This window comes from Chroicocephalus ridibundus, chromosome 7 (genome assembly GCF_963924245.1).
Source record: "Chroicocephalus ridibundus chromosome 7, bChrRid1.1, whole genome shotgun sequence".
In the NCBI taxonomy this organism is placed as follows: domain Eukaryota; kingdom Metazoa; phylum Chordata; class Aves; order Charadriiformes; family Laridae; genus Chroicocephalus; species Chroicocephalus ridibundus.
The window spans coordinates 37,308,875-37,329,981 of NC_086290.1; the positions used below are offsets into that span (position 1 = coordinate 37,308,875).

General features: G+C 37.8%; 1 protein-coding gene across 2 annotated transcripts in view; it reads left to right on the plus strand.

Moving 5' to 3' along the window:
• The window catches only part of COL5A2 (collagen type V alpha 2 chain), a 128,251-nt gene that overhangs the window by 84,328 nt on the left and 22,816 nt on the right, over positions 1-21,107 (plus strand). For both annotated transcript variants that reach the window (XM_063341117.1, XM_063341116.1), the window contains exons 9-26: positions 2,553-2,597; positions 3,123-3,176; positions 3,796-3,849; positions 4,832-4,885; positions 6,805-6,858; positions 7,601-7,654; positions 8,906-8,950; positions 10,188-10,241; positions 11,074-11,118; positions 14,185-14,238; positions 15,891-15,989; positions 16,476-16,520; positions 16,627-16,725; positions 17,163-17,216; positions 18,312-18,419; positions 19,053-19,106; positions 19,856-19,954; positions 20,675-20,728. In XM_063341117.1, coding sequence (XP_063197187.1) covers positions 2,553-2,597; positions 3,123-3,176; positions 3,796-3,849; positions 4,832-4,885; positions 6,805-6,858; positions 7,601-7,654; positions 8,906-8,950; positions 10,188-10,241; positions 11,074-11,118; positions 14,185-14,238; positions 15,891-15,989; positions 16,476-16,520; positions 16,627-16,725; positions 17,163-17,216; positions 18,312-18,419; positions 19,053-19,106; positions 19,856-19,954; positions 20,675-20,728 — 1,125 coding nt within the window. The remainder of the gene's footprint in view (positions 1-2,552; positions 2,598-3,122; positions 3,177-3,795; positions 3,850-4,831; positions 4,886-6,804; positions 6,859-7,600; positions 7,655-8,905; positions 8,951-10,187; positions 10,242-11,073; positions 11,119-14,184; positions 14,239-15,890; positions 15,990-16,475; positions 16,521-16,626; positions 16,726-17,162; positions 17,217-18,311; positions 18,420-19,052; positions 19,107-19,855; positions 19,955-20,674; positions 20,729-21,107) is intronic.

Consider the following 21,107-nt stretch of genomic DNA (forward strand, 5'->3'; position numbering starts at 1 on the left):
TAAGACCAGATTAGACCTGTACTGTAGAACGAGGTGGAAGTGGTGGGCATATGCAAAAACCCAAAGGGGAATTCATCCTCTTCAACTCCCTATGCCTCTAGAACCTGGATGTACAGTATGTTCTAGTACAGCTTTTCACAGGACCTGCGAAAAAGTGAAAAAATATTCTTCTGTTAAAGTGAAAGCTTTTTTCCCCACCTCTAGCTTTCTTGTCTTCCTTCCCTCCTTCTGAAATACAGCAGCTGCTAAGAGTAAGGTACAGGAAAAAAAAAAGCTCCCGATTTCCACAGAATCATAGAATGGTTTACGTTAAAAGGGACGTTAAAGATAGGTCATCTAGTTCCAACCCCCTGCCCTGGGCAGGGACACCTCCCACTAGACCAGGCTGCTCAAAGCCCCATCCAGCCTGGCCTTGAACACCTCCAGGGATGGGGCATCCACAACCTCCCTGGGCAACCTGTTCCAGTGCCTCACCACCCTCACAGTAAAGAATTTCTTTCCAAGATGTAATCTAAATCTACCCTCTTTCACTTTGAAGCCATTATCCCTCATCCTGTCACTACATGCCCTTGTACAAAGAATCTCTCCAGCTTTCTTGTAGGCCCTCTTCAGGTACTGGAAGGCTGCTATAAGGTCTCCCTGGAGCCTTCTCTTCTCCAGGCTGAACAGCCCCAACTCTCTCAGCCTGTCCTCACAGGAGAGGTGCTCCAGCCCTTTGATCGTCTTCTCTTGTCTTGAGTCACTGCAGAGTAACTGAAAAGCATGAGGTGTAACGCAAAGCAGAATAAACAAATACGTAACTTTGAAGGCTTCTTTTCACATTGTGACATCAAAGATAGTTATTTTTGGTAGTAATTAAAAAAAAATTACTTCTGAAACCAGCTGTTAACTGAAAGCTGTGCGTCGTTATTTTAAGACAGACATTCTGTTTCTCCAGTGGGTCCAGTTTTATCATTGGCGTCTCTCACTGTTTAGATAATGCCCTTTACTTCTAGTGCACTAAGGACTTAATGATAACCATAAAATTTTTTACTGTCTGTGAAAGCTGTTTCACCACCGTAAGTTGTCTCTGCTGGAAATCTTGGTGGTGTTGTTTAGTATTATCTCTTTTCACTTCTTATATCACGTTGTGATGTCTTGAAGATACGGTTACCCTCTTTGCTATTATTTTTAACCTTCATTCTTAAGGAAACCATCTTTTAGTGATTGTACTGTCCATGAGTTTGCCTACGTGAATCTTGTCCCTCCAAGACCCCACTAGTAACTTTCAAGCACAGTTTCAATACAAATTGAAAGGTGCTAAAGGTAATCTGATGTTTTGCTTTAGGATTGAATTTTGCAGTGATTTCTTCAAAGAACTTTCCTTTTTTTGTGACTGTCTCTCTCCAGTGGATTTGCTGTGTGCCCATGAAAGGATTTGTTCTGGAAGTCTGTCCTACTTACTTTGTTGCCCTCCATCATTTTGCCTAATCCTTTCACTCAATTGGTCTTGAGACATTGCATCTCTTGTACTGCCTCTTCTTTTGTCATTATCAAATGTGATTTGTCTTAATATTAATATATCTTTAAAATTATTTTTCAATATCTAGGCCTTTCAATATCTCTAAGGCCTTACGCAAAGTTTACTAAAGTCAGGTGTTACTCACTGTCTTTGGATTATTTCTCAAGTTCTGCGATAGCCTTTTTTCCTTTCCTTGTACACTGAGTAACTGAGAGTCACTCAGCTTAAGCATTGGTTTTTGGGTTGTTTTTAATGTTGATTAGAATTATTAAACGGCCTATTACTAACGCTTCTACATTTGCTTTCTAAAAATTAGTAAAAATTAATGAATTGTGTGTAAAAGACATAAATCTTGAGCCTCTGTCGATGTGCAAGTTATTGCCTACTATAGATATTTTTGTACTGCTATAAATGAGAGAATTACTTTTAGACAAGATTATTGTAATTTATACCGTAACGTAAGCATAGAGTATGAGATTTTTCCTAAAAATTCCATGAAACTTTTTAAGGGGAATTCTGAATTTTCTGTAACAAACCACAACTGTTTGGAAGATGTTTTGTGGTTTGTACAATTCATGAAAATAACATCCTTCCATCACTGTTTGTTGCTGTTCACAACTGAGAACAGCAGCATGAATTTATTTTGTCATTGGTTCCTTTATGAGATTAATCTGAGTAATGAGATTCCCTTCAAGGGAAGAATATTCTCCCCAACTTGGTTCTGTTATTACAATTTTTTTCCGTGGAGCTATGCAGGCAACTCGGTTATTCTGACTGACTCCAGAGACACTGAGGTTCCAGAAAGGAAACAAGCCCATATTTTCAGCTGCTAATGAATTTACACCACTGTGGCTTTTTGAGTTTGAAGATTTCCATTCTTTGTACTTTTGTATTTCATAACATCAGTCTCCTGAGTAAAAGCCTTTTAGAGAGTTTGACCATAGAAATGTTATCTTGGAGGTCACTATCAGGCCATTTTGCTGCCTTTGTAGGATGAATGTTACTTGGGAAATGGTGATTTCCAGTGTGTGACAAGTTATGTTTTCGATAGGGTCCAGTGGGTCCAAGAGGTCCTCAAGGTCTCCAAGGAAAACAAGTAAGTACTTCGCTCCAGGGGATTTAAGGTAATTATCCAGGAGTGAAGGTAAAACACATAGTAACTGGTGTGTGTGCGCGTCTCTGAGGCAATGCCCGTCTTCAGTGAGGCATCGATGAAAGCATCTGTGTCCGGAGCAGCCTCTTCTGGCTCTCTAGAGCTCTGCTCCAGATGTACCCTATATACAGAAATTAACTCAAAAAGAACAATTTATTAGACCTTTAACAAGGTTTTAACCCAACAGACATTTTTTAATGGGGGAACAGCAATGAAAATGGTGACTGTTTGGTTTCAGTACTGGCATGGTGTTAAGTTTGCATTGGGATTTGTGTACGGCGCAAGACTTACCTAAAGCTTTAGGGATTTTAGTATCCAACTTTCACTCATTTTGCAATGTGAACCGGTTCTGAATTAGTATCCAGGCTGTCCCACGGCTGTGATTTTCCTAATCATGGATTTTAATTTATATCCTTATATTTTTACTTTTTGGAATTTGTAACTGTGTTCATCTTTGGTTAATTTTAGGGCGGTGCTGGCCCCACAGGCCCACCTGGTGAACCTGGGGATCCAGGACCTATGGTAAGACAAATAAACACAAGGATTTCTACAATAAAAATGCAAAAAATATATTATACCTCCTTACTTCAGAAAGGGGTTTTTTTGTGTTGTCTCAGCTGAAGCTACTAAGTAACTTCAGTCAAGAGTTGTGGTGTTCAGAGCGCGTTGTCCTGAATCAACAAATTTGAATTTTTTTGAACATGCATAATAATGATTATAGTATAAAAAATCATTATTGCTTTTCCAGCACAGACCTGAGGATGTTTAAGCACTGGTAAAACCATACCTGGTAGTGTAACTTACACAAAGGATGATGAGAATATTTATCTTTTTGAGGCGATAAAACGGTTTGAAAGTAAAAGTAAGAGCCAGAGATTTGGAACAATAGCAATTGTGATTTTTAATGTGTGGGGTTTTTTTTCTCTCCTGAAGAATTCATCCTATACTTTTATATAACATAATCCAAGTTTCATAATGGCAGGATGGTTAGAAAGAGCACTACAAAATTAAGCAAGTGTGTTTAGGCATAAAATAATCCTTTTTCTATGTCTGTTTTTGTAAAACCAGATTTTGAAATGGAGCAAATAGATATTTTAGTGATGGCTAAATTGACTTCTCAACAAATATATTTCTTTCTTAGGGTCCAGTTGGTTCTCGTGGACCAGAGGGACCTCCAGGCAAACCTGGTGAAGATGTAAGTTTGTTATTCTTTGTATCTCGTTTTATTTTTAATAAAAAAATATTGGCATCTTTGAGACAGTGACTAACCAGCAGATGTGCCTGTTGTAACTAATTTTATCTATTTACTTTTCTTTGTAATCATACTTTTCATTAACTGCAGTGTCAAAACTATAAATCTTAGCAACCCTTTTCAAATCCCTCCAATCTTTTCCTTACATGTCACCATCATACCTAAGGTTTAAGCACTGGCACTTTATTATTTCTTTCCTCATCCAGTTCTCCCAACTGAGATGTCTTTCTTGAAATCAAACATAATAATATACCACAGTTAGGAGGGGGCAATTGGAGGCATCTCCTCTTTTGGGGATTGCATGATGAGTTAGAAGTACTGTCTGATGATAACATTCACCTGGATCTGGACAATAAAATATTAGTATTTAATTTTTTTTAACTTTTAAACAATTTATTACGCTCATAACTGATTTTATGACTCTGTCCATGTATGTACACATACAAGTAAGATGTATGTATTATACGTATTTTCTTTCTTATTGCATCACACAGAAGAGGGTCACCGACCTAGAATGAAATTATATACATTTAATAACATTGAAATAACAAGCTACAATGCGGGCAGTTTTAGACTGTTGTTCCTGTGGAAAATTAAAGTAATTTGACTCTGCGTGAGGGTAACAAAAGGTTACCTCATTAATTCATAGGACACCTACGTTGCAGCGCCATCTTGTGATGCTGAGATGCATTTTGGACTCAGTCACCAATTGACGCAATTTTTTGTTAAAAGCCTTTTTTAAGTTAATGTGTCTAATGCAAATTGCTAGTCATGTGTGCAGTTGATTTATATCGCTGAAATTGTTACAGTAAAGAGAAGATAAGTAATACTGATGCGAATGTCCTCATTTGTTTGAATGGAAGAATAATAAGCTAATTTTCACGTCTGCTATTTTCATGTGTCCTTTTTTTTTTTCTTTCCTTAGGGTGAACCTGGTAGACCAGGACAATCCGGTGAGCCTGGATTTCCAGGATCTCCAGTAAGAGCATGATTATTTACATTTTAGAAAAACAATCATACTTATGTTATCACTATCTCTTTTAATAACGAGTGCAAAGCTCTGCTGTTCAATTTCCGAAGTACTTGCGTTGGCTTACTCTACTGATCCAGATCAGTGTGATAGCTCAGAACCAAACAGGTGATTCAAAAGTCCTTGAGTTAACCCTGAGAGTCGTTTCATGGGTGCACGTTTCAACTGTTCCATAGATGAAATATGCATAAAACAGATGGCAGTGCGGACAAGTTGTACTCCATTTCCCAGCATTGCACGTGGCCATTTGCAATCATGTGCAGGAAGTGCTCAGAGACTATAAAATGATGTCATGTTGGGATGGCGCAGTGTTACCTTTATAACAGTCAGTCTGAAAGCAGGCGAAGAGGGGATTTTATCATAGACGTATATAATTTATTTTTATCTATGTTTGCAATATGCAGATGTAATTAAAGGATTTCCAAGTAATACATACTTGTACTGCAGACGGTACTTGTAATGGTTTACTTTAGAAATAGAGAAAACAGGTATATCCAATGATAAAATGACATAATTTTATCGTCTTATATAATTTTGGCCTTGTCGTGGTTTAACCCCAGCCAGCAACAGGACCATGCAGCCACTCACAAGGCTCTTTCCCCTTGCACATGATTTGCCTCCTTGCCATGTGCCCTGTTGCAGGTGCGTGCTTCATCGTTTGATTGCCCTGGTTGCATAAACTAATATACATATACCACTGAGCACAGGCCAAATAAAGAGTTTTTACAGGCGACATTCAGTCTAAGCAAGCATAATTTGTACAGTTTCAAATTTATATACAAGAACTTGTATGACAACAAAGATCATCCTTCACTGAGAAACTCATTGAGTATAAACAATTTCAAGCAATCTAGTTTATTAATTTCAGAAATTTCATACCTTCATAAAGTAATTGTCCCTTTAGGAGTCTGCCAACTCTGGAATAATTTCCCACTGAACTTTGTGATCAAACATTATCCATGTAGTTGACTATGGGAAGGCAAAGACCTTTCTTACTTTTCTTGACGCTAACAAGGAACCAAGGAACCAGCTTGTCTGTATGTGCAGTTCTCCTCTCGAATGCTGAGATCTGACATTTCTTTTTGCTCCTCTGAATGTCGGTGTTGCTTCATGATGCTTCATTTTCCATAATATATCTTAATGATTTTTTGCTATGGCAAAAGGTAAGAACTGTAATCTTTTTGAGAACTTTGGTTCAGCGGCACTATAATGAAGAAATTATATGTTTAAACAGTTTGCTGAATTCTTGTTATCTGAGAGTATGAAGGCGTTAATGTGATTTCCATTATAAAATCACGTGACCAATATTCTAACAGGAGGCACCTCACTCCCTTCCATTACTTAGTCTTTCCTGAAAGAGAAATTGGGAAACTTGGTAGGAAACTAAGTGCAAGGCAACTTTGGTTTAATTGTTAAATGTGCTTTAATAGCAGTTTTTTATCATGCTACTTGACTGACATATTCTGAAAGAACATGTACAGTTTGTTTGCAGTTTGGTCTCAGCTTCTATTTTATTTTCAATGATAGCTCTGATTTTTGATCTCTATTTAATTAAGATTTCTTCATTTCAGGCTTCAAAACTTGACCTACCACTAGTTATTACTTCTATTTGAGGTTTGATCATCCACGATATAAACAATAAAGCTTTTAATATCAGAGAAAATGTACATAATGCTGAGACTGTCTAACTTCATAGTTAGATGTTATACCCGTTCAAATGCTATGCCTCACTATGTTATGTCACCAAGATGAAGGAGCGTTAGGAATGTTAGTATTAGTGCTTCTACCCTCTCCCCTGTTAACCGCCTTATCTCTAGGTTTATCTGCAGAAATAAGGATTTTATTTGTTTCTTCTTTTTTCTACTTAGGGACCTCGAGGCTTTCCCGGTGCTCCTGGTCTCCCGGGTCTCAAGGGTCACAGGGTAAGAAACAAGATTTTTCCCTCTCTTTATAGATGATGTTTCCAGGTAGTTTTAGTAAAAGATACTCAACTTCTTTTGTGTTAGTGGCGAATTTGACTACAGTTTTAATCCTGCCAATTCCAGCAGAATCGCTGGCGTTTGAGAGAAAGGGGGCCTTGCAGAAAATCAAAATCAATGCTGTTCCCCTTTAAGCTGACCTCTGTACTGTATTCTCTAGTGCTTTCTTCACTTCATTTTCAAATGATCTGGGAATCTGGAAGGAGCTTGCCTGAGCCCTGCCAAGCTTCAGGAGGCACAGACCTGACAGTTCTCTCACTTTGTTGGCAAGTCCTGCATTAGGGTGGGGAACTGGAGAGGTGGATGTGTTTGCAACATGGAGTGATTACAAATTACCAAGTTTTCTGGCCAGAATTGTACTTTGGGGAGGAATAAATAGGTTTCCTATGGCTCAGAGCCTCCTTCTTGTTGTTTTAAGTTGTTTTTTTTTTTTTTTAAGTGTTCTTGTTTTAAAAAGGAAACCAAATCCAAGGAAATGTACCTTGTACAAATGGTTTCCATTTAGGAAATGTTTAAAAACTTTATTCCATCTGGATTTTTTCTTCTTTATTTTTTTCCTTTCTTGCTTTTGCCACCTCAGATCCATTCTTAACACTTTAGTATCAAGTTATTTTAAAAATAATAGTAGGAGTGCTCTATGTGTGTACATATATATAGTTTCTCCATATTCTTATAACTCTTACAGGGATTGAAAGGACTCGACGGTCCAAAAGGTGAAATTGGAGCAGCTGGAGCAAAGGTATATTCATGGCCCAAAGAACTAAATGCTTAAGCATGTTTTCTATAATGCCAAATTAAAGATAGTCGACGTTTCAAATGCAGCTTTGTACCCTCTCCTGTCAGTGCTACTGGTATGGAGTGGAGAAGCGATAATGGAATTGTCCTTTTTTACAGTGTGTTTGATCCATACAAACTGCTATACGAGGACATGTCTGGGCTTTATACAGGAAGAAAGTTCAATAGAGCCAGTCACAATTTCAGCTGGGGCTCAGTTTTGGGCCTATAAGGTATTTTACATAAGGTCTGTGACACTTATGTAAGACAACAAAGTCTGTTAACAAAGAGGCCATGCACATCTTGCAGTTTTCCACTTAGCCATTTTTTTGTTCTTGTTGGCTTTATGTGACCGAGCTGAGAGAGGAAAAACAGATTTCTAACTTTTTTTTTAATAAAATAAAATAAAATAAAATAAAATAAAATAAAATAAAATAAAATAAAATAAAATAAATAGCAATGCATAACTAAAACCTGACTCTCCTCTTTTGGATTACGATACTAGAGACTGCCTTAAAAGAAACAGGCATTGGCAAGGAGAGAGAATATATTTTAATGAACTGACTATTTTTCACCTGACAAATTTTTCCCTTAAAATTTTTGACCCTGGCTGGTACTGCAGCACCCTTACAACTTCAGCTCAAAGCCGTGGTAACACAGGATAGCCAGCTGGAGACAATCCTTTCAAGATGAATTAAAAGATATTTTAAAAGAGCATGGAACACTTTTTTTCAGGCTTTTCCACATTGATCAGTGCTGATGCTGAAACACTTTTGGCCTAGTGTAGGCGATAATCACAGGTGTGACAGAACTATTCCTTTAGATTAAAAACGTAGTAAATGAAGTGAATCTTCCAAAATCTAAATTTAAGTGTGGAATCAGTAGTTAAGGAGAGTTTGTAAAAGAAAAGATTTCTTTCCTGAGATTGCTTACCACTTTCTGTGGAGGCAACAACAGCAGGAGCCTTGGTAGAACCAGTGCAGGAGGTGGTGTGGGCTGTTAGCTAGAACAGGTAGGAGTTAGATCTGCTTCACTGAGAATCAGTAAATATGGCATTTCCCACCAGCACGGGGAACAGTGCCCGTGGTGCACACCGGGGACTGTGCAAATCTGCCTCCTAGGTCTCGTGTAAGGGTGGAGGACAGGCAGGAAACATGTAACTCCATTTTCCTCTAGCCCAGTTCCTCTAATTGTGTCATTTCGTTTCCATTTACAGGGAGAATCTGGACCAACAGGTGCCATGGGTGCAACGGGTCCTCTAGTGAGTGTCGTGTGCATTGGGTATTACAGAAGTGGCTTTAAGATTGTAAATGCTATTGCCAATAGGAATTTAAGGTTTTGATATCTGTACTTGATGTCATGAAGCTGAACTTTCTCTTAATTAAGGCTTTGTTTTCTATTACACTAACAGTAAATTTGGTCCACTACAAGCTGTTATTCTTTGCAATTCACAGGCATAGATAACAATAATAGATCAGAAGGCTCAACAGAAACTTGTTTGCAGATTTTGTGATTGTTTACCTACTCATGTAAGTGTAGGGTGACAAAATTATTTTTTTACATGTTGCTGCTTCACATGGAGCAATTTCAGTATGAGAAAAACTGTTTTAGTTGCTCTGAGATAGAATAGGAATAATTTAGGTCAGAAATGCACTAGCTAAGAAAACCGCGGACAGAGGATTTTGGAACCTACGGTGAGGATAAGCGTGCGTGACATGGGAGTGAAACAGAGGAACTTTTTCTCGGAGTAGTTTTCATTCAGATGTGGTTTTGGACAACCGCATACTTGTGAGCAGTGCCAACACGCCGAAAATTGACTCTCAGCAGTCCTTCTGGAAGTAAAGCACCTTTCTGATATCAGATAATGACATCTCTCCGCGAAGCACTGTCTTGTGTCACGCAGAATGTGATATCCCTGAAGTGGAACCTAATTTTTGAATGAGACGTAGTAAATGAGATTGCATTATTGACCCTGCTGAGTATATACAAATTTATTCTGATGTGTTTAAAACTGGAAATACTGTTGGAACAGGAAAAGAGAAATTACAGTTTATTAAATTTCCACTGGGCAAGCCTGTGAGCCTGCAAGGATTTATAGAAGCTGCTACTTCTTTCCTGCTATAGGACAAGATAAGCTACACCTGCAGCTAGAAAAAAAATAACTTGGTTCTGTAACTGTTGTTTGCATCATCTGTCCTTACCATGCTTGTAGTCTCAGTGAACCTAATCATGTTCTTGTTAAAAGCAAATAAAGAAGACTGAGCAGAAACTCGCTGAAGAGCAATGCCGTGCAAGACTTATTGGAAGCAAAGGAAAAGTCAAGTGTGTTTAAAAAAAAGTAAAAAGCAAAGAAAAAGCAGGAGAAAAAAAAAAAAAGAGGGGGTAGCGTGTGTTCTTTCCTCTATGGGGGGAAAAAATCAAGTGAACTATGGTCTCCCCTTTTTGTTATTCTGCCATGATGAGCCCCTAAATAATGTACTTTTTGTTCTCTCTTCAAGGGACCTAGAGGAATGCCAGGAGAAAGAGGTCGAATTGGACCACAGGGTGCCCCTGTAAGTAGGATTTTCCTTCTCTCTTCTTGTAAATCTTCCCTTGTTTTACTTAAATTTAAATCCTTGGACCTGAAAGCGTTTATTCACGTGGCTGCTAGTCACTTCCGTGGTGAGTTCAGCTCTAGCTCAAGAAAGTTAGTGCTGAGCAGAGTTTTGTGGGGTGAGACCTTTACTGTAAATTTCAAAACAGTTTTAAAAGGAGAATGCTAGCTTATGGTAATTTCTCATAGCAGAGCTGCCCACGAGGCCAAATACCCTCACAACACTTTTTTCTGTGATACAAAAACGTCATCTTTGTTTCTGTGAAATTTCTTTTGAGAGGCTATTTTCACCAAAAATACTGAACTAGAAACAAAAAGTTTAAAATGAAAGTTTGTACTTTCATTTTAAATAAAGTCTTATGATTTAATTCCTGGTAATAAAGCTCTCTTCCTAAAAAATATTTTGCTTTTCAGCAAAAGGAGGGATTAGCCTTGACATGAGATCATGTTTGAGTAGAAAGTTCTTTCTGTTGCTTTGCGTCCAGCGTCAAGTATTGTTTTTTCTGGCAGTTCTCCCCATGACTTTTATGTGCTCCATTTATGTTATGTGCTCCATACAATCACACCGTCAAAATATTGACCTTTCTGAAAGTAGAGAAATCCATTAACTTGAAGGGGAGCATAATTTCTTCCAGCAGTTTTCCATGCCAGTGTTTGGAGGGCTCTGCCATCCAGCATTTCTTTGATTGCTTTAGTATGTATGGCTGTTATCACAAATGCGAACAATAAATAAATAAAAAAAGTAGTTAGAGTTCTTTTAAATACTCGATCTTGTGTATTTTCATATCTAGGGTGGACGTGGCCAACATGGTATGCCTGGGAAGCCAGGGCCAATGGTAAGTTTCTTTCTTAATCGCCTGTTTTTTTCACCTTATACTTCCTACATGCCTTTTGACACTACCAGAAGAAGCACAAAAAAATTATTGGCAGTTGCTGGTAACAGTTAAATGCAACTGGAATTACCTGTAAGTGATTCCAAGTTCTACTCAATTTAGCTTTAGTGCCGTCCTCCGTGATGTGATACTCTGTAGTTTGCTTCATCTAACGGTTTTAGTTTGCAGAGGAGTGGCATCTTCCCTGGAGAGGTGATGCTTTGCTGCTCTTACGAAGCGGGATCCGTATTGCAGGGAGATAAGCGTCCCAAGGACATGCGCTGTAATATAAACCAGTTTATAACTGCGTATTATCTTCCTTCACGTACAAAGCTGGCAAATGAGATTGTACCCATTATCAGCAAGAAAAAATGCCACTCACCGATAGGAAAATTGCAATTGATCCATTACGAAACGTGTAAAAGATAGCCTTTTAATTATGGGCCGCCACACACTGAACTGAAGAACCAGAAGCCTATGTGTGAATGTCCGCAAATTGAGAAAGCCTGGTATGCATGACTGTAGAAGTTCAATCCCGATTGCAACAGGGCTGAAGATGACTGCGGCAGTTTAAACTGTGGGTGTTGGTGTATCAAAGGGGGATGGTTTCAATCCTACAATCCAATCTCACAGGGCGTTTGCAAAATGCACGTCAGTGAATTTACACGACTCATGGGAAGCCAGTGGGATTATTCACATACACACAGTTAATTATGAGTTGCTTTTGCAAATGAAAGCTTATGATGGTTTCGTATTATTTGTGCAAGGCCCTTTAAAAATGTGGCATTCTTTTTCATTTGCTTTTTTGAAAGCGTTACTTCTAGAATGTGGTTGACAGTTCTTGCCCTGTGATATAGCCAACCTGAACCTTTACCACTTTGTGAAGTTCAATTTAAAAAAAAAAAAAAGGGAAAAAACCCACTGCGAAAACATCACACTAAAAAACCCTCAGAACCCTAAAACACACCTGCCTGCAATTAAGTTTCATTCTGTGCATAATCTTCATTTAATAGTGATACAAGTCCTGATAAAAATTCATTTACCTGTCATCTTAATGAACAGACTGTTCTATTAAAAATGTCTGTAAGAAATAATTAACTGTAATAGAGGCTCAAAAAATGAGTTTAAGTGTGTAGAAGCTGCAAAACTGAATTATTTACTGTATCGTGAAAGAAGGGTAACTTGTTAGAAGAAACTTTCAAACAATGAAAAGATTTTCAGTTTTGAAAACAAATTATAAAGTTAAAAAAAGCTGGATCCTGAGCTATGAAATTCTACATGAAGCTTGAAATTTTCCTTTGGCATAAAACATGAGCTCAGCTTCACTGGACGTGATAATTGGTTGGCTAACATTTTTGGTAAAATCCCATGTAGTGTCACAAGGGAGATACTGGTACTTAATGCATATGGTTCTCATTGGAGGACGCGTTAATGAAATGCATTGTTGTTTGGGTCAGTGCAGTGGTATACCATAACTCTGGAATTCTTCCTGCAACGCGAGAGAGATTTGGCAGACGTGTATTTGTGATACAATAATCCGGGACGTAGGTTTTCAAAAATATACTTAGTGAGCTGTTACATCAGTTCTGTAGAAATCCAGTGCAAGGTCATGGCAGAAATGTTGTCTGTAATTAATGCTCAGTGGGACAGATTGTTCTCATTAAGTTTTTCCGCAGAACTTTATTACATAGAACATTTTTTCACAGTATGCGTCATATTTTACAACAAGATAGAAAATCAGGGAAAGATAAAGAGGGATCATCTGGGAATAGCGTTGTAGTGAATATTTATAACCACAGTGTGCCGCCATGCAGAGAGTTTATAATACAGTAGAAAGGTCTTCTGTTGAATGTCTTGTTCAGCACAAGAGGCATTATGAAAATGGAAACAATTTACAAATTTACTTTAAAGCCCTTAATTGGAAGTCTTTGGGAGGTTTGTGTCGTGACATACAGGTATCTTCAAGTGTATACGCTTGACGTTTGCTTTCTAGTGAGTTTGGACAGTCTGTCATGTAACGCAGCCCCAGCTGTTTGCACCCCTGCCCAAACTTCATGTCCTTGCAGCCACATGAGGTGCGCCTACACGCTGCAGTGTAACTTGCCAAGGATTTGGCTCGAGAACCAGAAATAGCGTAGCCGCATCAATGCTCTGGTCTGCTCAAGCTGCCAGCCCTTCTTAGATCCAGCATCGACTATCTCAAGATCTAATTCCATTTGGGAAGAGCTATACTTCTTTTTCTGGGGGGGAGCTGAAGATGTACCTCTGCACAACACCGTGTTTTGTGGTGTGGCATAACCCAGCCTTTCCTCCACTTCCTTTCCCAGAAATACCTGCCTGTCTCCGAACACAGATCCGAGCAGTAAGCTATCTCTGCTGTACGTCTTTGTCCGTGCAGCCTTGAAAATTTGGTACAAAACCCGTGCTTAAAAGCTTGCAAATGAATTTGGGAATCTCAATGGGGCAGAAAAGTAGGAAGTAGGGCATGTAGCCTTTAATTATGTTTTCTATTGTCATGTTGCTTGCGTCAAAAATCTTGCCGGGCAACCCAGTTGTTTCAATGTAGACATGGCTTGTATTTCTCTTTTTTCTAGATTACTTTTTTTCAATTTAAAAGAATGAAACTCTCCTTTGCTACATTCTGTAGGACAAAATTGTGACAGCTTAACAAATATCTGATCTTTTAATTACCGTACCACAGTAGCATAGATATAAAAAGAGGATATAAAATTTCATTAAAAACTAAAATTGCAATAATAATTGTCAGCTGTGTACATTGCAATTTGGGCATTGGTAGGTGAATCAAGAATTGTAACTTTGCTGAATTCAGTAAACACATTATTAAAATACTGCACCATAATTCTATAAAATATTTGTGTGTCACTTAGAAAAATTATAGTTAATTTGGTTTTGTTATGAACAAATGTTTTATGACTAAAAGCACATTTAATTCCAGAACCATAGTAATGAGGTACTAATCTGTGTGACCTAAACTGCAGAATTATAGCTTTGTGTGTCTGTCTTTTATAGGGCCCACTTGGCATAACTGGTTCTCCAGGTTTTCCAGGTGTTCCTGGTGTAAAGGTAAAAAATAAAGCAAAAATATCTTTTTAATGTATCTAACAACACCGAATTAAATAATGTGTACTAGACTACACAGAGTTCAGACTGACAGGTATACAGGGCCCTAACAGTGGCTGTGAAATCAGCCTGAGTCGAGACCTTGAGACAGGAGATAGAAATCAGAAGCCAAATGAAGCAATTGCAATTCACCACAGTTAGGATACTTTCTTTGCTTTCGCTTTCGCTTGAGCTAAGGGGTGATTGTAAGATGAATGTCGTGCTGTGCCTCAGGAATCTTGCCTAGTATACTCAAGGATAATGAGATGCATTATTACAAGTCAAGTTGTGAGAACTAGTCTAAGACAGTATGGAAGCAGTACCTTCTAGTGCTCACACTTCCACTTTTGGCCAAGAACACTTTTTGAGATGACCTAGACTGGTAAGGAAAATGCTTGAACGCCAACAGAGGTGTACGGCAGTTCGTCACAATAGAGCAAATGGTGATTACCACCTTTTGTGGCTGAAATGGAAAACTTTCACTGGCTGCAGCACTGTCTTTGTGGGACTTTCCTCTCATGCTTTTCAAGAAAGAGCTCAATTTTTATTTTTTTTTTCCTAGCCTTGAGAATATATCTGCAAAGATAGAAAAGACAACTTGTACAGCTTCCTTATACTTCTTATACTTGCCCTCCACCCAGTTCCTTCTCTTTGTTCCTTTATACTCCTAAAACATAATAGGAAAAAATTATACAAGAAGAAACTCTCAATTAGTCAGATAGCCAAGTTCAGCAGATGTTTTGTGATGTTGCGAAGCTGGGAATATTCACGGAACAGCTTTTTGGAAACAAGTCTTAATAAGAGTATTAACGTAATGTATACAATTAAATGCATGTCATAGAATGTTTTGGTATAACTAAGCACTACTTAATGCCTACATAAATGTTTGGAGAAGTTGTCACATGGTGATTCAATGAAAGCTTTTGAAAAGGAGGAGCTACATTCAAGTTTGATCACCAGATGATGTAAAATTGGAATAGCTGCTTTAAACTCATAAAAGCTAAGCAAAGTACATGATGAAGGTGTGGACTTCGGTTGTGAAGATGTGATATTAACAGTCATCAGCTCCAAAAGGCAAATTTCCTGTATAAAGATAAAATTCAAAGGAGATGGCAGGACGAACTTTTTTATTGGAGCGTCTAGTCCAATCTTTCGTGGATTTTATATTTAATATAGTGCTGCAATGGTGAGTTAATCTGTACTGTGCAAAAGAACCCCAGAGGTGTTATCCCTTCTAAATATTAAGCCTTAGCTGTTAACAAAGCTAAAACGAAGTTGCCAAATTACACATGCATACTGGGATTTTAGAGAGAGATGTGTTTCTAAAATATCTCGTCGGATTTAGGTCACTGGATATAGTGCTGCTTCTCTATAGAAAGTTTCCTTGTCCTTGTATACATTGAGGAAAAATTCTGTTTGTATTTTTAAAGTTTACATTCACATAGAAGTAGTAGAAGCAGAATTAAGTAAGCAAAAATATATTTTAAGGGTAATAAACTGAATTGTTACTGATAATAAACCTGAATTGTTTTTCTCAGTATTCCTCCTTAGTTACTTTGAGGTGCTACTTTTTAGAGCAAAATAATCCCCAGTTGTTTTCTCCTGTGAAATCTTAGGGTGAAGCAGGTCCAACGGGTCCTCGTGGTCCTGAAGGTCCTCAAGGACAAAGAGGTGAAACAGGTCCACAGGGCCCAGCTGGATCACAAGGTCTTCCTGTAAGTATATTAAATTGAGTTCCTCAGTGCTCAGCTTGCACGTGTTTCCTGTTTATAGGGGATTTTAATACCCTACTTGATAGACACTGAGTTTTGCTCAAATTACTTTTTTTCCTCAGGAAAGAAAGCATATCATTCATTTGTTCTGTGCTTTTTTTTTTTTTTTAATAATAACTTTTCCTTATTTAATTAAAACAACTTGGAAAACTGAAAGTTACACAGCCTGATACGGTCTCAATCCTACAAGTACTTTAAAGCTTAAGCTTAAGCATAGGATCTTAAAGATGAAAAGTCACATTAATTTGCACACTTTGTTATTCATATTAACCTATTCATTTACACAAGTAGATCTTACGTTGCTGTGTATATTTAATATTCTTTATTGTCTGGTCTTGCAAAGTGGATAAAATAATTATAATTTTCTGCTTTCGTTCTTGATACCCTTCTCATTAAAATCAATTTTAATGATTGGTACATTATTTTTAGGGTACCGAAGGGACAGATGGTTCCCCAGGTGCTAAGGGCCCAACTGTAAGTGGTCATATCCCCTGTTGAAGAAATTGTGTAAGTGGATTTATTTTATTTCCATATTTTTATTATTTTTCCTTACCGTGCTTGCTCTTATTTCTATTTATAGGGATCTCCAGGCACTGGAGGCCCCCCTGGCTTATCAGGTCCACCTGGTTCCCCAGGACCTCAAGGCAGTACTGGCCCACCTGGTATTCGAGGCCAGCCGGTAATGATGTCTTTGTCTTTGGAAATTAAGATGTCTGGTAAACGTGTCACACTATGAAACTAAAACAGTGATTAGCAGTGAGGTTCCTTTAAATAAATTAATAACATGCTAGTAAGTATGCTGAGACTTGGATCTTGTGAATCTTCTGTGTGTCCAAAATACTGTTTTGCTTTCTTAGAGGCCTAAGAAAGAAGAGTGTCTATATAAACTTGGACAAACAGGAACAATTACCTCCCGAAATTGTCTCATTTATATTTTTGTTTTGATAATGTTATAACAAACAAGCACGCTAAGGGGAAAGACAAACAATTGTAAGCATAAACTGCAACTAATTACTAAGCTAGGGAATGTTTTTCTGTTTAACAGCATAATCCAAAATGGTTGAATGACTTATGTGGAGTTTTAACTTTATGGGTGTTATTCATGTTTGTTTTCAGGGAGACCCTGGCGTCCCGGGTTTCAAGGGAGAAGCGGGACCCAAAGGCGAACCTGTAAGTTTCCATATGCTTTGTAGCATAGGAATCCCAAAGGCTTGTATGAGTATTTTGAATAGATTCTTACAATTTTCAAGACACTTCTGATGTTTGTAATCACGAGAAGATTACTTTTGTTTTTCAAGTAATTGTTGCAGAAGACAAACCATGGTGAACCTGGCTATACGGTACTAAGAATGAATGCCGAAGCAAGTCCTTTGATGTTATAAATCACCTACTCAGTATAGACCTTACAGGACTCAAGGACTGAGAAACCAATTAATCCCTCTACTGAGGTTTCTGTAGCATGCAGAATAAGTTTATTCTAATTTCTTCATCTCATGAGAAATAGGTCCATATTGCTTCTGGACATTTAGAAGCACACAGGTCTGTGTGCTAAACATAATTAAAAAGTCCTTTTTATTCTAAACTTACTTTTAATACATTTTATACTTATGCAGTAATGTATATATTCATTATATTTTATTTATACATTAATATAAATATTTATACCTGTATGCTATGAATAGCTGCCTAGCCCACAGCTAAGATTATTTGAGGATGTGGTTAATTTCGTGCTGTAACCATGTGAATTTTGGAAGAAAAGTGATTCTGTGGAGTTGGAGTCAGTTTGACTTGTTAACCAATCTTCAGTTTTTCTTTCTCACTAGTTAAACGATCATGTAATAACTGACAAAACTGTACAGATGAAGTAATCGTTTCCTTACCACTGACTGTTCTCCTTTGAGAATTTCTACGGGAGTCTCACTGAATTTTCATCCTTTGCAGCTTGTCCAATTGATAATAATAAATACAAATTGTTGTATCTGAGCAAATAGGTGATTATAAGGAGCACTGTGTGGTGAAACTGCAGAATTACAGTTTATTCATAGTGCAATTCTTACTGAAATATTAGCTTTTAAAAATTGTAAAAGAGAAAAGCTGATGCTGAAAAGTTGCATTTTTTAACTGATTCAAATCCTAACTATATTTTTTTCTCCTTTATTTGAAAAAATATGTATGATCTATAGAAGACAGTCTACCTGTCTTCAGTATACCTGAGAAGTGGTGAGCTTAACAATGATTTTTTAAAAAACATTTTACTTTCACTAGGGCCCACAAGGTCCCCAGGGTCCCATTGGCCCTGTAGGTGAAGAAGGGAAAAGAGGTCCTCGAGGTGATCCGGGGTCAGTAGGTCCACCAGGCCCTGTTGGCGAGAGGGTGAGCAATCCAAAGGAATAATATGTCTTGAGAGATGCACTGCTAAGCCAGAAAACCTCTTGACCTAAACATGAACTTTCTTACAGCTCCATTGTGGGTGTAGTCAAACTTTGTTTTCCTAACAGTAGTTAATCTGTATCTATAACTTTGTTGTTCTATATCAGATTAATGATTTTAGGGTGCTGTCTTTTGTGAAATATTCTTTTTGAAAATGATACCCTGAGGATCAGGATATAAAAATATGGCACGTTTTTTGTGCTCCAATTATTCTTTTTGGGGAGAAGAAATCCGTCATACTGTGCATTATTTCTTCCCTGGGTATTTTCATTTGTGCTGTCAGCACACAGGATAACGTGGTAGCAGAGTGACGGAGTTACGACGAGCTAACCTGCAGATTTTTCGCTTAACCCCTGTACAAATGGCCATCTTGTTTTCAATGAGTCTGTTCACATGTGAGCTGTTCAGCATGCATGAATGAAACATTGAAATTTTTACCTCTCCAAGTGGTTAAAAAAAACCCAAGTTTAAAGTATTGAAGTAAGAAAGTTGTAAGGAAGTAAACTGAACCCCCAAATGATAAATCTAGTACTGTAAAAATTAAGATGATAATCTAGTATCTATGGCTTTTCCTAGGGTGCTCCTGGTAATCGTGGTTTTCCCGGTTCTGATGGCCTGCCTGGACCAAAGGTAAATGAAATTAAAGTGTCTGGGTTTTTTCTGGGTAATTTTTAAAATTTACATACATAGAGATATACAGAACGAAAGTGGTCCGTTAAAAACGTCTGCTTCTTGGCAAACGGGCAGATCCTCAAAATCATTGGAAATAGGGTCAAAAGGAATGGACAAATGCCTGAAATCTTTTTTAGGGAAAAGTCACTTTCAGTTCCTGTGATGTTCAGCTTTCCTTCCCTGTCCCTGACTTAACGCTCCCTCATGCTGAAATGTGAAAGGATAAGAGATGTTTGCCTGTTTCTACTACTATATTGCTTTGTGTATTACTCTATAGTAATATTTAAGTATTACTTTATAGTAGCTAACTATTTGAAGAATTGCCTTTTCTTTGTGTGTGGTATAGTTTTTCTAGACGTGCCCCTTGAACAGATGGTCTTATCTGTCTTTGGCTTTCCCAAGTGCTATAACACTTCTGTGGAAGTGACTCACATATGTGTTTGTCTAGTGTTTCTGTAAATTCGTAGCTTCTTGGTGAAAATACAGGGATTCTAAAATCCTTATATAAAGTTGTTTTATGGAGGAAGCAACTTTTAAGTAATAATTTTTTGGGAAAAAAATTAATAATATAATAAAAGTATTAATGATTTGTAACTCTGTTTGCAAAAATAGGTCATTAAGATACCTGTTTTATTTAATCTTCTCTTACTCTTGCTGTTCTTCTGCTGTTGCTACCTGTTAACTAGTAGCCCATTGGTATCTTCTAGGGTGCCCAAGGGGAGCGTGGTGCAGCAGGTTCTTCTGGACCTAAAGGAGGTCAGGGAGATCCTGGGCGTCCTGGTGAACCTGGCCTCCCAGGTGCAAGGGTAAGGAACTAATAACAGTACACTGTAAATCATGACTAGAAACCACGATATCTTTCAGTTTCAAAAGGCGGCAATGAACTTTGCAGCAGTACAAAGCTGTTACACAAGGACTGACTTGTTTCAGTGGGGCTACTTAAAGGGTGAAGGCCAAAATACCTGTCTTTTCTCCTGCTGAAGCTGGGAAGCACAGGTTCCATTTGTCTTTGAAAAAGGAGAAAAAGCCCTGATTGAGACCAGCTAATGAAACTGAAGCAAGGGTGCTCATAAAGCACATAGTTGCTACAAATAACATGAACTGAAGGCCAGACCTTCATTAAGTTGGTGACTGATAATTTACATAGTTGAGTGGTGCATGTCATCTAGAGATTTTTTTCAGGAAAAATGTTTGGGGAGAATTTGGAATATCACAAAAGGATAAAAAGGGAACAGCAAGTATAAGATGTGATATAGATCACTGAGCAATGTTGGCAGAAATAAAGATGACCTGTGAGAAGCTCAAGAAGTGTAAAAACAAGAAAAGGGAGAATGGGAAAAGGGAAGATCAAAGATAGTGGGGGATGAAGCTGTAAAGTGAAGATGAGGATGCGGCCCCTTGTGTAAAGAACTTCTTGGTGTTTGCACCATGGTAGTAACTGAGCGTATCTTTTGGATTTATTTACATTTGTCTATTGTTCTAGAACTATATGCAGAACTTAACACCAATATTATTCCTTATTTTAGGGTTTGACAGGAAATCCAGGCGTTCAAGGCCCTGAAGGAAAACTTGGCCCCTTGGTAAGTGACACAAAAATTAGTCCTTTCCATAAGGAAATGCTAATTCAAATCGCAGCTCTTGAAATGACTTTTATTAACTTGAGTTTTCTTGATTTCTGAAGGTTCATCTTCTCTTTCAAGTGTTCCCTTTAAATTCCTATCTCCCAAAGTAGTGCAGATGATGTTCCTTTAGTTTTGTCTGTATAGCAGCGTCTGTCTCTATAGCAGTGTCTGTTGTTCAGCAGCTGATGCGATATTTTTAAACCATTTTGAACTAAATATCTTTTCTAAATGTCTCTTTAAGGAAACAATAAAGTATTTGTACATAATAGCTCAATGATGATAATTGCATAGTATTTGCCTAAAGTTATGTCTGCTTAAAGATATTTTGACTGATAAC